Source organism: Aquarana catesbeiana, linkage group LG11, assembly GCF_042186555.1.
Source record: "Aquarana catesbeiana isolate 2022-GZ linkage group LG11, ASM4218655v1, whole genome shotgun sequence".
Classification (NCBI taxonomy): domain Eukaryota; kingdom Metazoa; phylum Chordata; class Amphibia; order Anura; family Ranidae; genus Aquarana; species Aquarana catesbeiana.
Window position 1 is genome coordinate 204,540,479 of NC_133334.1, and position 16,692 is coordinate 204,557,170.

Consider the following 16,692-nt stretch of genomic DNA (forward strand, 5'->3'; position numbering starts at 1 on the left):
TGATTGTGCGGATGGGGGGATCAGGAGTTGTGGAGGTGTGTTTGGCATGGGGTGAGGGAATGGGGATGTATGCCTGTCAGTAAGGTGGGAAGATAGCTGGGCAGAGTAAGGTGGCCAGAGAGGTGTGTGAGTGTGTGTGGGGGGGGGGGGGGGGGGGGGGGGTTGTTGGTAAGGCAGGTACCACAGCTAATCACAATAAAGCTTGTTGTAAGCTGATTTAGAAATTATTCAGTTTATCATTTGTGTAAAATAAAAGATTTTATCTTATTGCTTTAACATGAAGTGTGACATAAATACTTTGTCTGTTCCAGGTATAATGGCAGGAAGTAATCGATCTGGGGACCTAAGAGATGCACAAAAATCAATTCCTGTTGGCACCATTTTAGCCATAGTCACAACTTCCATAGTCTGTATCCTCAAAATTTGTCTGGGGCTCAGTTGTATGTAGTCATGTCGGTGGGGTAAAAAATATAATTGTTAAGAGTATTAAATTGAATACATACTGTTTTATATATCATCTTTATTATGATTACAACTAAACAATATTTTTGAGAAAATTTATATTGGATTATAACATGTGCATTGGAATAATTTATAATATATGCAGCCAACGGGCAGAGTTAATTTCTATGTGTTTTCTAGAGTCACTGAAGCTCATATGTCAGAAAAAAATATATTTTTTATTTTTTTCATTTTTTATTTATGGATATTAAAAATATACTTTTATTTATGGGATCCAATAGCTCTAGTACAGGTGTCAAACACAAGGCCCGCGGGCCGAACCCGGCCCTCCAGGCCATTTCATGTGGCCCTCACACCTCTCCTGGAGCTGCAGGAGAGCTCCAGCCCTCCTCTGGTCCACCTCCAGACCCCTACTTTCTGCTTTCAAGCAATGCATCCAGTTTCTTCCCAGCAGCAGCATACGGAAAGGGGGTGCACTGCGATGTTAGAGAGAGTAGGGGACCCAACTTCTGATGGTGGGGTGGCTCTTGACATCTACTGTAAGGGGAGGGGATGCGCTGGACATCTAATCTTACAGATACAACTGGCCCTTTTGAGGACAATCATAATGCTGATGCGGCCCACGATGAAATTGAGTTTGACACCCCTGCTCTAGTGGAAGTTTAAAGGTATAACGATTAATTCAGCAGTGACTCATATTCACTTTTCTCCTACTTCTAATTTCATACAATCCAAAGATTATGAACCTTGTGACAAACTGCATCAAAGTCAATAAGGGGGGGGAGGGGGATTGTGCGTGTTGTGTGTTGAGTTATTTTGAGGGGACAGCAAATTTACACTGTTATACAAGCTGTACTCTCATTACTTTACATTGTAGCAAAGTGTCATTTCTTCAGTGATGTCACATAAAAAGATATAATAAAATATTTACAAAAATGTGAGGGTTGTACTCACTTTTGTGAGATATTGTATATTTTAACCGCCATAAACACTACTACTACTTGATATGAACAGATCAGCAGCAAAAAATGTCTGCTGTCTTCAAGTTAACCAGAAAATAAAATTAAAGAAAAAATAGACCCCAATAACCAGAATACCAAAAAAAAAAAAAAAAAGACCGTTAGAGAGGTGATTGTGATTTGCTAGCATTCCAACTTTCTCTCAATACAGATGTAGCAGTTCTGAAAAGAACTTTCAGATTTAAGTAAAGACCTGTGAACAGCACAAAGGATAATGCACCCAACCATTGCAATTTACAGAATTCAAACATAGCTTTGAAAACTGATTTATCTAATGGCCCCTTATACGGTTTTCAGCTCTCCCACTACAGCTGCTCCCTTACAATGATACTATGGCTGCTCTCAACCCATTTTTTATTGAGGGAATGGGTTGTCAAGCCCCCCTATAATTATTATCTGCTGACAGGGTTGAAAGGCTGCACAGGTAATTGAGTGAGCACCATAGTTTCAGAAGTTTTAAAGGGAAATGCAAATCCTGGTAAGTTGCTGCTTATTTATGTTTGTGAAAATTCAAATCTCATTCCTACCGCCTACCAAGTTTCATTCATATAATAGCTTCTGCTATGCTTTCTTTGGAAAAACTCTTAATTTTATTTTTTTAAACATCAGTTTAGAAATGTATTAAAGTGGTTGCAAAGTCAGGGTAGGTATATTGCCAGTCCCTCTGTTCTACCAAGGTATACTACACAGTGTAAATGTTTGCATAAAATTGTTCTGTTAAATATCTTATTTCAAATGGTTTCTGTGCAGTCATGTGACCACCAGCCGCTCCCCTCCCCCGATCTAAGGGCAACAGTGGGAGGGGATGAGATCCCTCTGATGTCAGCTTGGAGGTCATCTGACCTCTGTGCTGTCTGCTCAGCCCCTCCATCTGTAGCCCTTAGATTGTGGGAGGGGAGCGGCATGAGGTCACGTAACCGCAAAGGGGCGATCTGAAAAAAAGTATTTACCGGCATAATTTTAAACAAACATTTTACACCGTGTATTATAACTTGGTAAAACAGAGGGGCCTGCAGTAATCCTACTCTGACTTTACTGCCGGCTACTAATAACGGCAGGAGGGGCGGGGAAGAGATCATTCACACACAGGAGCTGACAACAGGCAGTGAAGGAGGGGGAGAGGGGAGTGCAGCGGGATGACAGAGGCACGTAAACTGAACATGGTATTATGGATCAGCAGCCATGATTACTGTGGTCAGCTTACATAAGGGGACACAGGAACAGGCAGGATCAACCTGTTTTTTTACAGCATAGAAAGGGACAGATTAGACAGCACAGCACTATGCTGTTTAACCTGCTTTAAAGGAACAGAATCTCTGGGTTTTTTTTTTTTCTTCTTCTTTGGGTTACAACCTCTTTAATGTCAAAAAATATTGAACTAAAATCATTAGTTTCCTATTACCATGGTTCTCTATAATATTTGTTGTGAAATATGTTCACTGAGTAGTTGTTGTGCTGCAACTTATTTATTATCTTACCTTAACTATTTAGATTTAAGCACTGTGATTCTTTTTGGAGCTTGCATCGAAGGTGTCGTTTTACGTGACAAGTAAGTTGTTCATAGTTAGTAAGGTTGAAAAAAGACACAAGTCAATCTAGGTCAACCAAAAAAAAAAAAAAAATACAATCCCATATACACAATCCTTTACCCACAGTTGATCCAGAGGAAGGCGAAAAACCCAAGCAAAGCATGATCTAATTTTCTACAGCAGGGGAATAAATTGCTTTCTGATCCCCCGAGAGGCAATCGGATTTTCACTGGATCAACTTTTTTTTACTTCAATACTTTTTATTTGGAGTATATATTTATCCACAGAATAACACTGTTTACATAATATATAAAAACGTTACAAAAGAAGACATAGATAAATACAACCAACCACTTTTTCCCTTACCACCCCCACCCAACCACTCCATCCATTCTACCTCATTTCCACCCCACGCACACCAACCTTTCAACCTTCAATCACTCCCACCAGTCTATATGTCTATCTTGTTTCTACTTGGAGTGATCCAGCTTCCATCTATTCTCAAATTTCTTCATATTACCTCTCTTCCTATAAATACATTCCTCCTTCTTAATCACATCTTTAACCTCTTTCATCCATTCTGCTATCGTCAGGGGATCCTTGCCTGCCACCTCCGTGCAATTAACATCCTTCCTTGGAACAAGCATCTAATTATTGCAGTTTGGGTGTCTCTTAACATACCATTCTTCTTCATCAAGCCCATAAGACAAGTCCTAGCCTCCATGCCTAGCGATGCCCCAAACACAGAGTTAATTTTGTTAATTATATCTTCCCAATACCTATGCAATTTGAGACATGGCCAGAACATGTGTATCAAATCACCCCTCCTATCCCCACACCGTTGACATTTAGCGTCGGGCCTATTTCCAAACATGTATAGTTTCAATGGTGTGTAATATGACCTATATATCAGATACAGGTGGGATACCCACTGCGACGGGGAGATAGAAGCTCTGAGTCCCAATGCTAAGGCGTATTTCCATTGTTCCTCCGTTATTGGGCCAACATCTCTCTCCCATTTAATTCTGTTTTTGAACTCCCCCACACTCTCCTGACCTGCTGTATTTATACTCCCATACATATCGGAGATTAATCCTTTAGAAGTTCTGGTGTTCACCAATTTCCTGAGCAAGGGCATTTCACTCCACTCTGGCACCTTCCCTCTGAATTGTACATCTAGGGCGTGCCTGACTTGCAGATAACTAAAAAATAATCGGTTAAGAACTGCATACTCCTCCCTTATCTCCTGAAATGATTTCAGCCTGCCTGCCCTGTACAACTATGCCAAACTATGGATGCCCCTCTTATCCCATTCCTCTATTTTATTTTAGGTTTTTATTGTTCCATATTGGAGAGAACTCAGAGAAACCGGTATAACCTAACATGGCCTTAACGGTCTCCCAACTTCTAACCATTAACTGGACTGTAGGAGAAAAGAATTTGCCTCAAATAAAATAAAAAATATTGTACAATCCAATATACCCAATTTTATACCCACAGTTGATCCAGAGGAAGGCAAAAAACCCCAACAGAGCATGCTCCAATTTGCTACAGCAGGGGAAAAAATTCCTTTCTGATCCCCCAAGAGGCAATCGGATTTTCCCTGGATCAACTTTACCTATAAATGTCAGTACCCAGTTATATTATGTACATTTAGGAAAGAATCCAGGCCTTTTTAAAGCAATCTACTGAGCTGGCCAGAACCACCTCTGGAGGCAGTCTATTCCACATTTTCACAGCTCTTAATGTGAAGAAACCTTTCCGTATTTGGAGATTAAATCTTTTTTCCTCTAGACATAAAGAGTGCCCCCTTGTCCTCTGTGATGACCTTAAAGTGAATAATTGAACACCAAGTTCACTATATGGACCACTTATGTATTTAAAAGTATTCACCCCCCCCTTGGCTTTTTACCTATTTTGTTACAGCCTTTGGTTCAATGTTTTTTAAATCTGAATTATGAATTTAATCTGAATTATATGTGATGGATCAGAACACAATAGTCTAAGTTGGTGAAGTAAAATTAGAAAAATATATACATAAAACTATTTTCCAGAAATAAAAAACTGATAATTGGCATGTGCGTATGTATGTATTCACCCCTTTTTTTATGAAGCCCATAAAAAGCTCTGATGCAACCAATTACCTTCAGAAGTCACATAATTAGTGAAATGATGAAATGATGTCCACCTGTGTGCAATCTAAATGTCACATGATCTGTCATTACATATACACACCTTTTTTAAAGGCCCCAGAGGCTGCAACACCTAAGAGGCACCACTAACCAAACACTGCCACGAAGACCAAGGAACTCTGCAAACAAGTAAGGGACAATGTTGTTGAGAAGTACAAGTCAGGGCTAGGTTATAAAAAAATGTTCAAATCTTTGATGATCCCTAGGAGCACCATCAAATCTGTCATAACCAAATGGAAAGAACATTGCACAACAGCAAACCTGCCAAGAGAAGGCCGCACACCAAAACTCACATACCGGGCAAGGAGGCCATTAATCAGAGAGACAGCACAGAGACCTAAAGTAACCCTGGAGGAGCTGCAGAGTTCCACAGCAGAGACTGGAGTATCTGTACATAGGACAACAATAAACCATAAGCTCCATAGAGTTAGGCTTTATGGCAGAGTGGCCAGAAGAAAGCCATTACTTTCAGTAAAAAATAAATTAGCATGTTTTGCGTTTGCGAAAAGGGAGACTCCCAAAATGTATGGAGGAAAGTGCTTTGGTCTGAGGAGACTAAAATTGAACGTTTTGGCCATCAAAGAAAACGCTATGTCTGGCACAATCCCAACACATCACATCACCCAAAGAACACCAGCCCCACAGTGAAACATGGTGGTGACACTATCATGCTATGGGGATGTTTTTCAGCAGTCGGGACTGGGAAACTGGTCAGAGTTGAGGGAAAGATGGATGGTGCTAAATACAGGGATATTCTTGAGCAAAACCTGTACCACTCTGTGTGTGATTTGAGGCTAGGACTGTGGTTCACCTTCTTCCAGCAGGACAATTACCCCAAACACACTGCTAAAGCAACACTTGAGTGGTTTAAGGGGAAACATGTAAATGTGTTGGAATGGCCTAGTCAAAGCCCAGACCTCAATCCAATAGAAAATCTGTGGTCAGACTTAAAGATTACTGTTCACAAGCGCAAACCATCCAACTTGAAGGCGCTTTAGCAGTTTTGCAAGAAGGAATGGGCAAAAATCCTAGTGGTAAGATGTGGCAAGCTCATAGAGACTGATCCAAAGCGACCTGGAGCTGTGATAGCCGCAAAAGGTGGCACTACAAAGTATTGACTTTAGGGGGGTGAATAGTTATGCATATTGACTTTTTGGCTGCTTTTACACTGAGGCATTGGGGATGTCAGCGGTAAAGCGCCGCTATTTTTAGCGGCGCTTTACCATTGTTTTAGCAGCGCTATTCGACCCCCGCTAGTGGCCGAAGAAGGGTTAAAACCGCCGGCAAAGCGCCGCTGTTCGGTGGTGCTGCCTATTGATTTTAATGAGCAGGGGCACTTTAGGAGCGTATACATTGCTCCTACAGCGCTGCAAAGATGCTGCTTTTATTTACCGTCCTGCAAGCGCACTGCTCCAGTGTGAAAGCACTTGGGCTTTCACACTGGTGTGAGAGGAGAGGCTCTTTACAGGCGCTATGCTACTCTATTTTTCGCGCTAGAGCGCCTCAATGTAAAAGCAGCCTTTCTGTTATTTTGTCCTATTTGTTGTTTGCTTCACAATAAAAAAAAAATCTTCAAAGTTGTGGGCATGTTCTGTAAATTAAAGAAATGATGCAAATCCTCAAATAATCCATGTTAATTCCAGGTTGTAAGGCAACAAAACATGAAAAATGCCAAGGGGGGTGAATACTTTTGCAAGGCACTGTACATGTTGATGTACATGTTGATCATATCCCCCCTTAATCTCCTCTTCTCAAGAGGGAATAGATTCAGTTCCTTTAATAGCCGAGCTCCTGTCATGGTTATGCAATGGAGTTTGTTAATCAGCATACCTGTCTCCATGTGTTCATCTCTAGAGACCAGCTGACCCTCACCTGACTGCTTTTGTAACCTCTCCTCTAAGCATAGCCCCACCCCAGGCCCTATCAGGGAACCCTATATTAACCTGTGCGCTGCAAGCCAGCAGTGCTGATCAACCATTGTGTGTTAGCCTCTGTGTGTACTTGCTGTGTTTCCTACATCTGATTCCTGTTACCGACTTTGGCCTATTCTTAACTATTCCTGTCTGCTCGTGACCCTGACCTTTGGCGTGTTCCCGACCATCCCTGTTTGCCTGTGACCCTGAACCTTGGCGTGTACTCTGTTGTCCTTGTCTGCTTGTGGCCCCAACCTTGGCTTGTCCCTTACTTTTCTTGTTGTTCCAGCCTGCTGCCTCCTTCCTATTCTCCTGTAGTCTACCGTGAGCGTGAGCTGTGAGACCCTGGGGGCCGCGACCTGGAGCCAGACTGCAGCGCAGTCCGTCCTTACCATTAAAGGCTCTGGTGAACACCTGCTGGCTCTTAGACTCCGCGCCCTGGGGAATCTATGCTCTAGTTCCCAGTGGGATCTGTGTCTGTGATCCAGTAGACCTGCTTCCTGAAACCTCCCAGGGTTTAATCCGCAGCAGTCAGCCGTAGGGTCCACTACCTTGCGGTGCACTCCTGATCCCAACGGTGTGCATCTGTCACCCAGCCTCTAGGTGACCTGACAGCTCCCTCATGCCTCTTATCAGTTTGGTTGCCCTTCTCTGCACTTTCTCCAGTTTCCCTTTTTGAGAACCGATGCCCAAAACTGAACTGCATATTCCACATGTGGCCTTACTAATGATTTGAACAGGGGCAAAATGATATCTCGCTCTCTGGAATCCATACCTATCTTAATACAAGAAAGGACTTTGCTGGCTTTGGAAATGCAGCTCGGCATTGCATGCTATTATTGAACTTATGATCTTCCATAACCCCCAGATCCTTCTCCACTATGGATTCCCCCAGTTGTACTTCACCTAGTATGTATGATGTATGCATATTCTTAACCCCCAAGTGCAAAACACTGAACCTTGGGGTACACCACTGATAACCTTAGACCATTCATAGTAAGAATCATTAACCACTACTCTCTGAATTACGTTTTTTAGCCAGTTTTCTATCCATTTACAAATTTATCTTTCCAAGCCTGTAGACTTTACCCTACACATTAGTCATGTTCCTGTTTTATTTTTGCTTTTACTGCCGTGTTCTTTGTGCACAGCCTTGTTTTAACTTTTTTGGCCTAAATGTTAGCTTTACAATTTCTTCTTAAATCTGTATTGCACAAAAATATTTGGGTAACGCTAGATTTGGGGAGACACGATTTGACTATAAATGTGTTTAAAATATGGTTTACATTATATCGACAAACAAATTGGGTACACAATTCACCATTAATTGCACTCACTGGAACAAATTTTTTTTGCCCAGGGAAGGGGACACTTTTGGGTGTTAAAATGGGGAACGCACAACTTAGGGACATCACTATACATGGGAAGATGAAAACACTGTCGGAACTAAAGGAAATAAACAGTTGGAAGATAAGCGATTGGGAATACTTTCAATTAAAACACTTGGTAAATACACTACCTCAACCAATTAGAAATGGAAAGAATTTAAATCCATTGGAAAAGCTCTGTTGTGTACAAACTCCACTAAAACATGGTATATGAAAAGTGTATGGAATATTGACAGATTTGGAAGAACAAGAGACACCTCTCTACATAGAGAAATGGGAAAAAAGAAATAGAGTGGGGCAAAAAAGTATTTAGTCAGCCACCAATTGTGCAAGTTCTCCCACTTAAAAAGATGAGAGAGGCCTGTAATTGTCATCATAGGTATACCTCAACTATGAGAGACAAAATGTGGAAACAAATCCAGACAATCACATTGTCTGATTTGGAAAGAATTTATTTGCAAATTATGGTGGAAAATAAGTATTTTGTCAATATCAAAAGTTAATCTCAATACTTTGTTATATATCCCTTGATGGCAATGACAGAGGTCAAACGTTTTCTGTAAGTCTTCACAAGGTTGTCACACACTGTTGCTGGTATGTTGACCCATTCCTCCATGCAGATTTCCTCTAGAGCAGTGATGTTTTGGGGCTGTCGCTGGGCAACACGGAGTTTCAACTCCCTCCAAAGGTTTTCTATGGGGTTGAGATCTGGAGACTGGCTAGGCCACTCCAGGACCTTGAAATGCTTCTTACGAAGCCACTCCGTTGCCTTGGCGGTGTGTTTGGGATCATTGTCATGCTGAAAGACCCAGCCACGTTTTCATCTTCAATGCCCTTGCTGATGGGAGGAGGTTTGCACTCAAAATCTCACAATACATGGCCCCATTCATTCTTTCATGTACACGGATCAGTCGTCCTGTTCCCTTTGCAGAGAAACAGCCCCAAAGCATGATGTTGCCACCCCCATGCTTCACAGTAGGTATGGTGTTCTTTGGTTGCAACTCAGCATTCTCTCCAAACACGACGAGCTGTGTTTCTACCAAACACTTCTACTTTGGTTTCATCTGACCATTTAACATTGTCCCAATCCGCTTCTGGATCATCCAAATGCTCTCTAGCAAACCTCAGACGGGCCCGGACATGTACTGGCTTAACAGGGGGACACGTCTGGCACTGCAGGATCTGAGTCCCTGGCGGCGTAGTGTGTTACTGATGGTAGCCTTTGTTATGTTGGTCCCAGCTCTCTGCAGGTCATTCACTAGGTCCCCCCGTGTGGTTCTGGGATTTTTGCTCACCGTTCTTGTGATCATTTTGACCCCACGGGGTGAGATCTTGCGTGGAGCCCCAGATCAAGGGAGATTATCAGTGGACTTGTATGTTTTCCGTTTTCTAATTATTGCTCCCACAGTTGATTTCTTCACACCATACTGCTTGCCTATTGCAGATTCAGTCTTCCCAGCCTGGTGCAGGTCTACAATTTTGTTTCTGGTGTCCTTCAACAGCTCTTTGGTCTTCACCATAGTGGAGTTTGGAGTGTGACTGTTTGAGGTTGTGGACAGGTGTCTTTTATACTGATAACAAGTTCAAACAGGTGCCATTAATACAGGTAATGAGTGGAGGACAGAGGAGCCTCTTAAAGAAGAAGATACAGGTCTGCGAGAGCCAGAAATCTTGCTTGTTTGTAGGTGGCTAAATACTTATTTTTCACCATAATTTGCAAATAAATTCTTTCAAAAATCAGACAATGTGATTGTCTGGATTTGTTTCCACATTTTGTCTCTCGTAGTTGAGGTATACCTATGATGACAATTACAGGCCTCTCTAATCTTTTTAAGTGGGAGAACTTGCACAATTGGTGGCTGACTAAATACTTTTTTGCCCCACTGTAGGTATGAAACTAGGGGACCAACAAGTGGAGAGAATGGTAGGTGCAGTTTATAATTACGCAACAGATATTAACACAATAGAAATGAATTACAAGCTATTGGCTAGATGGTATTTGACACTGGACAAAACTCACAAATATCAACCAGACAAATACCCACAGTGTTGGAGGGAATGTGGACAGAGGGCCACAGTGACATGCATCTGGTGGGAATGCTCAAAAATTAAGGAATATTGGCAGGAAACCTGGAATATATAGAAGAGATAATCAGAGAAAAGATAATAAACAGCCTGCAGACGTGTCTATTCCATGAATCAAAAGTTTCAAATAAACAATATGGAAAAACATTAACTCCAATATTGCTGAATGCTGTAAAAGGAATAATCCCAAAGAAGTGGTTAAGCATAGAAAAACCAGATGTAAGGCAATGGTTCGAGCAAATAGAATACTACAGCAGAATGGAATACCTATGCAGCAGAGAAAAAGGGCAATCAGGAAGATATAACAGTACTTGGAGAAAATGGAGAAAAGGTTTAAAACCTCGGAGAAATACTGAGAAAAAATGACCGAGGGCGGCAGAGCCTAAGTAGGCTCGGAAATGAGAAGGAAGACCGAGAGCAGACCAAATGGGAAGGGAGAGCGGGTGGGAGGGAGAGAAGTAGGGGGGAGGACGTATGAATAAGGGTAGGGAAAGAACAGATTTTTGTAAGACAGATATAAAAATTAGAGTTGGTGAATAAGATTTAAAAAAAAAAATGTAATTTTGAAAAATGTGGATAATAGAAGAAACAATAGATAAATAAAGCTTTGGGAAAATACCACAATGATATGAAACCGAGAAGGAGACAAGAAATGAACGTAAAGTTGAATAAGTCTCTTGATAGTGTTGCTGAAGTGGTAAAAAAAAAATCTTCTTTAAAAATGCATTTTAAAAAAAAAATTCTGTATTTTAATTTTTTTCGAAAAATACACAAAAATCGGAAGGAATTATTTTTTATACAGAAAGTACAAGTTTGCAATAATTTCTTGATATTAAGACAAGACAGTTCATATATTCATGTGAGGATGAAGTATACACGGTTCTCGGTAGAGTGAATCACAAAGAGAAAGCGTGGCGCTTTGCCGGCGGTTCGGCAATGCTGGCCATTGATTTCAATGGGCAAGGGCGCTTTAGGAGCGCTGTAGTCTCCGCTCCTACAGTGCTGCAAAGAAGCTGCTTGCAGGACTTTTTGTGATGCCCTGCCAGCGCAGCTCTCCAGTGTGAAAGCACTCTGGCTTTCACACTGAGATTGCAGCTGAGGCTTTTTTCAGGCACTTTACAGGTGCTATTTTTAGCGATAAAGCGCCTGAAAAATGCCTCTAGTGTGAAAGGGGTCCAAAGGAATACTGCTTCTTGACTAGGTGACAGACCCAAACTAAAAAGGTAAACGAGTATGTACCATGTCACCACTTTCCCTAAGTGTCTGCAGGAGACCCCAGAGCATGATATTCTGAAAAAAACTGTTTACGAAATAATTCTTCTTTCCCATTGGCGGATGCCACTATTTTTTCCTATAGTGCAATTTTGTTAATTTCACGTAGCTGAAGACTAAGGCTTCATGTACACGGGACGTTGTTCAACCTCTCCTGAAAGATTTAACTTGACAGATAGAAACCGGCGTCTAAAAACGGCCGTTTAGGCGCGTTTACATGCCACGTTTGCGTTTGAAAATTTTTTTTTTTTTTTTCAAAATAGCCAAAAATGAAAAATGCCTGTAAACGAAACGCTAAACACGAGTTGCCACGTTTGGCGTTTGATATGCCTCTAAACACAGCTTCTGAATGCATTTTTTTGGGTTCCAAAAAAGCCTCTAAACTCAACTGCCTAGAAAAGACTATAAACGAACCAGTGTACATGTACTGATAAGATAACATAGAGGAGGGTTCAGGAGCAGTTGAAAAAATGCCCAACTGCTCCTAAACGTCCGTTTAGCAGCAGCAGTGTACATGAGGCCTAATTGGTGGTGCCAGTAGTTTCCATTAAAAGGAGATTGCTTGTATTGTATGAAGAGTGATCAGTTGTATTTTTTTTTTTGAGTGGGGTTAGATGCAGAAGGAGCAGTTAAGTTACTTCCCATCAGCTTAAGAGATATATCCACCATTGCAGACGGAGTTGCAGTTTCAATGGGCTCTGGGGGTACTGATGAATGCTCTTGTAGTTCACTGATATGCCCTTCAGCTTTCAAACAGCAAGCCATTTCAGAGGTATAGGCTGAAAGCCGAAGGACATGTCTCCAGGAGCCCACATTGCACCCATGATCTACTGATTATGGCTGCAATGCTTTTCTAGGCTCCTGCAGGAAACAATAATAAATGCACATTTTTTTTTCTGCAAAAATATGTGTGTTTACTATTTTTTCTGTAAGCCCGGGTTCACACCTATGTGAATTAGATGTGCGTTTCCCCACATCTAATTCGCATAGCAGGAGAATGTGACTGGCTCCCTATGGAGCCGGTTCACATATCTCCGGGGCGGCTGCGGAGCGCACTGCACAAAAACGCTGTGCATCTTTGGCTCCGTTTCAGGGCCGAATTCAGGCATAGAATCGGCCCTGATTCGTCCCTGAAACGGGGAACAGGGGCGCACAGCGCTCCTGTGCGATCCGCAGCCCGTTATAGTGTGAACCTGGGCTCAAGGTGAACTTGGCCTGTAAGTTCTGCTAGCCCATTCACTTAATGGGCTGTTGTACAACCAGGTCAAGTGTTGCATCAAGCAGATGCCTAAACTTGAAATACGAGGGGAGATTTACTATTGGATTAATACTGGAGTACTTAGAATCTCCAGCTGTGCATGGTAGCCAATTAGCTTCTAACTTCAGCTTGTTCAATTGAGCTTTGACAAATAAACCTCAAAGCTTATTGGTTTCTATGCAGAGCTGCACCTGATTTTGCATGTTCCAGTTTTAGTAAACCTCCACTATGCCTTAGCGTATAGTACACATATAGCTCTCTTATATTGATGTGTAGCAGTCTTTGCAACATTTGATTTTTTTCTATGATAAAAAATTGTAACGCTTTGACTTTCAAAATCATTGTCTTATCCTTTCTGCTAATGGAGAAAAGGTGGATAAATTCTTATTGTAAATGGACATGTTTTCCATTGAAATGTTAAGCATTGTAATATATATATATTTTTTTTGCACAGGTATGGTAGTGCAGTGAACAAAAATCTGGTGGTTGGAACCCTTTCATGGCCTTCTCCATGGGTCATAGTTATTGGTTCTTTTTTTTCTACATGTGGAGCTGGATTACAGAGTCTCACTGGAGCTCCACGTTTACTGCAGGCCATTGCAAAGGACAACATAATTCCATTTCTTAGAGTAAGTAAACTTTTAGAGCATGTATATTTTTCTTGTAGTCATGCATTGTGGGTGACAAAACGGGGATGATTTCTTTTTGTGCATGAAAATTAATTGTCAAATTATAAATATACAGTGGGTGCTAACTATTTCATTTTTAAATATTTACTATAAACAATAGCAAATGGTTTTACCTTTTTTATCGTTCTATGATTTCATAACAAATTGTGAGTCTTCCTTTTCAAACAAGCTGTCCAAATTAGGGAACCTTAAAATGGTCAAAATTTCTAAATGAGGTTCGGGTTCAAAGCCACCTTGGATTCGAGGTGGTTCAGAAAAATGTTAAATTCATGGTAGAAAATTTGCACATGAACACACAATGCACTAAACAACTTTTGCCCCTGGTCATGTGGGCTCCAATGTGAAGGAATGAACAAGTCAGCCCCCTCACTATTAAATGGTGGGCTCCCACTAGCCATGTTGTCAGTGTGAGTTGGAGCTGGTTAAAGAAAGCTGACAAATCTGTTTAGGGAGAGATGTTCTGCTATACAGTGCTGTGGATTGTTGTGTGGTGGACTATATACCCTTGTGTACCCCCTGTATTCACATTATCCTATATTATAGATCCAGCTGTCCTCCTTAGGTTTTTGTTTCCTGTATCAGCAGTGAAGAATGCTTGCTTGCTAGCCCTTTGCAGCTTTTTTTTCTTTTGTCATTTATTAGGGTATTTTTCTTTCATTTAAAAATGTTCTATTTTATATTCTGATAGAGTTAAACATGTGCTTTTGTTTGGGGAGCACGGGGAGTTGTCATTTAGGGTATATATATTTATACTGTAGGTGAGGGATATTTTAGTGGATTTTGTCCTGCTGGAGTATGTAGCCTACATTTGTTGCTGAACAGTTGTTGGAGCTGCTCTTTGTACACAACATGCCACTGACTTGCTATTCGGTAATTAGTGTGCACTAAAAGTAGCACACATTCATCCCCATATCACCACCAATAGTTTCTAGTAAAACCTAAGCACTCCAATAACCTCCCAAAAAATACTCTCATGAGATGCAGACCTAAAAAAACTACGGGGAAGCAATACTGTGCATGGATGTAGTAAAGGCCTAGTTGGTCCTACATGACACAGCGGTTGTAGGGCCACACATACTAAAGGTAGAGCACATGTGCCATTTTCCCCCAAAGTGGCTGACCAGTATACACCCAGCAGATAGTAGACTGGCTGACAAATCCTTCCACACATCTACATCCTCCCAAAAACACTGTATTCAGTTGTCTGCCAGCCTTGTTAATGCACCCTCTCCTCTTCTCTTTCCTCTTCTACTAATCCCATCATAGCCCCATAAACAGCAGAGTCTGCAGGCTTTATCGTAGCAGCCATGCAGCAAGTGGAAGATTTGAATGATGTGCAAGCCATATTCTATTCTGACTTAAAGGGAAATAGTGATATGAACATATTAGAAAAGTATGACTCAGGCAGACAGCGGCAACAGATGGCAATTTTGCAGAAGCTGAATTTGAAGTGGCAGACTGCATGTGGGTTCAACAAAGGGGAGAGGAGGAAAGCTCATAGGGAGAGACTGAAGAGCACCGAGTAAGAAAGTTGTCAAGGAACAGGGGGATCTTGCAGAAGACAGCTGGCAGCACCCCTCCAAATGTTTCTGATGGTCCTGCCCCAAAGTCAAGGGTTACTGTTAATCCCAGGGCCAATCAAGCCACATCTGCTGACACTTTTTACAGAGTCTTCTGTCAAAATTAGCATTGGGAACTGCAACCTCTGCTTGAAGCACATGCTTTGGTACTGCCATGATGTACAAGCACATGATTCGGCAACACAGAAATCAGTCAGGAGTAGTACATGATCAAAGTAAGGCAGATTCATCATATATTCATGCCCCAGTTGCTGCTGCAAAGAAAAAGTTGCAGAAGCATGGCCAGCATCTTAATGCTAGCTTACTAAAATTGCTGGCACTACAACTGCTCACATACAAGCTGCTAGATACAGCTCCCAGTTCATGACCTGTGTTGCCCCAGAGAGGCAGGTACCCAGTAGCCATTACTTTTCTGAAAATGCGATCCCTGTTCTCCACCTTCTTGAGGAGGAAACGGTGTCGCCAGCAGGGTACACATGACCACAGAAACTTAGTTCAGTAAGTGCGGCCAATACTGATATACATTGTTCTCTGCACACTAGGTTAACTGTGTAAGATGCATGCAGCACAAGGCATACCATTGGACTTTGTGGTGCCTCCTTTGATGTGAGCTTAAAGGAACTGTGTGAGATCTATTCAGTCCTCCTGTTTTCCACATCCTCCTCAGCTTGGCCCCCACAAGTGCCCGAAAGCCTATGCAACACCCAAGGAAAAACGCTCCCATGCAACACTGCATCTTGTGTACCTTGGGGAAAGAAGCTACACTAAGCCAGAACTACTGGAATTTCTCCAGGCCCAAGATAAGAAATTTCTTACCTCATCGAGTGATAATGGTGCAAACGTGCTCTCTGCCTTTTGCCTGGATTCTGTCCTTAACCTGATAGAGCAAACAAGATATTTTGGGGGCACACCCTAAAAGATGCATTAAAGATGGTGCAGCCATCACCTGGAAATGTTACGGATATTAGAGGAAGTGGCTGCAGGGGGGAGGATGCCTTCCTCGATGTCAGAAGCTACAATTGTAGTCCTGCCAAAAGAGGGGAAGACCCATTGGAGACCTCATCATATAGACCAATATCATTAATATGCCTGGATGCTAAAATATTGGCAAGAGTGCTCGCGGCCAGGCTGAACAAGTATATACAAAATATTATACATCCGGACTAATCCGGGTTTATCCCCAACAGAGCTACTAGCATTAATATAAGGCGGGTATATCTCAACCTCCAGACAGGATGCCGCTAAGGCATTTGACAGCCTGGAGTGGGACTATCTGTGGCGGCTCCTTGAGGTATTTGGGTTCGG

At 41.9% G+C, this 16,692-nt stretch overlaps 1 protein-coding gene across 1 annotated transcript in view; it reads left to right on the forward strand.

The window, feature by feature from the left end:
- Positions 1-16,692, forward strand: part of SLC12A4 (solute carrier family 12 member 4) — a 420,155-nt gene that overhangs the window by 199,176 nt on the left and 204,287 nt on the right. Inside the window, exons 10-12 of the mRNA XM_073605176.1 lie at positions 312-410; positions 2,973-3,030; positions 13,573-13,747. Coding sequence (XP_073461277.1) covers positions 312-410; positions 2,973-3,030; positions 13,573-13,747 — 332 coding nt within the window. The remainder of the gene's footprint in view (positions 1-311; positions 411-2,972; positions 3,031-13,572; positions 13,748-16,692) is intronic.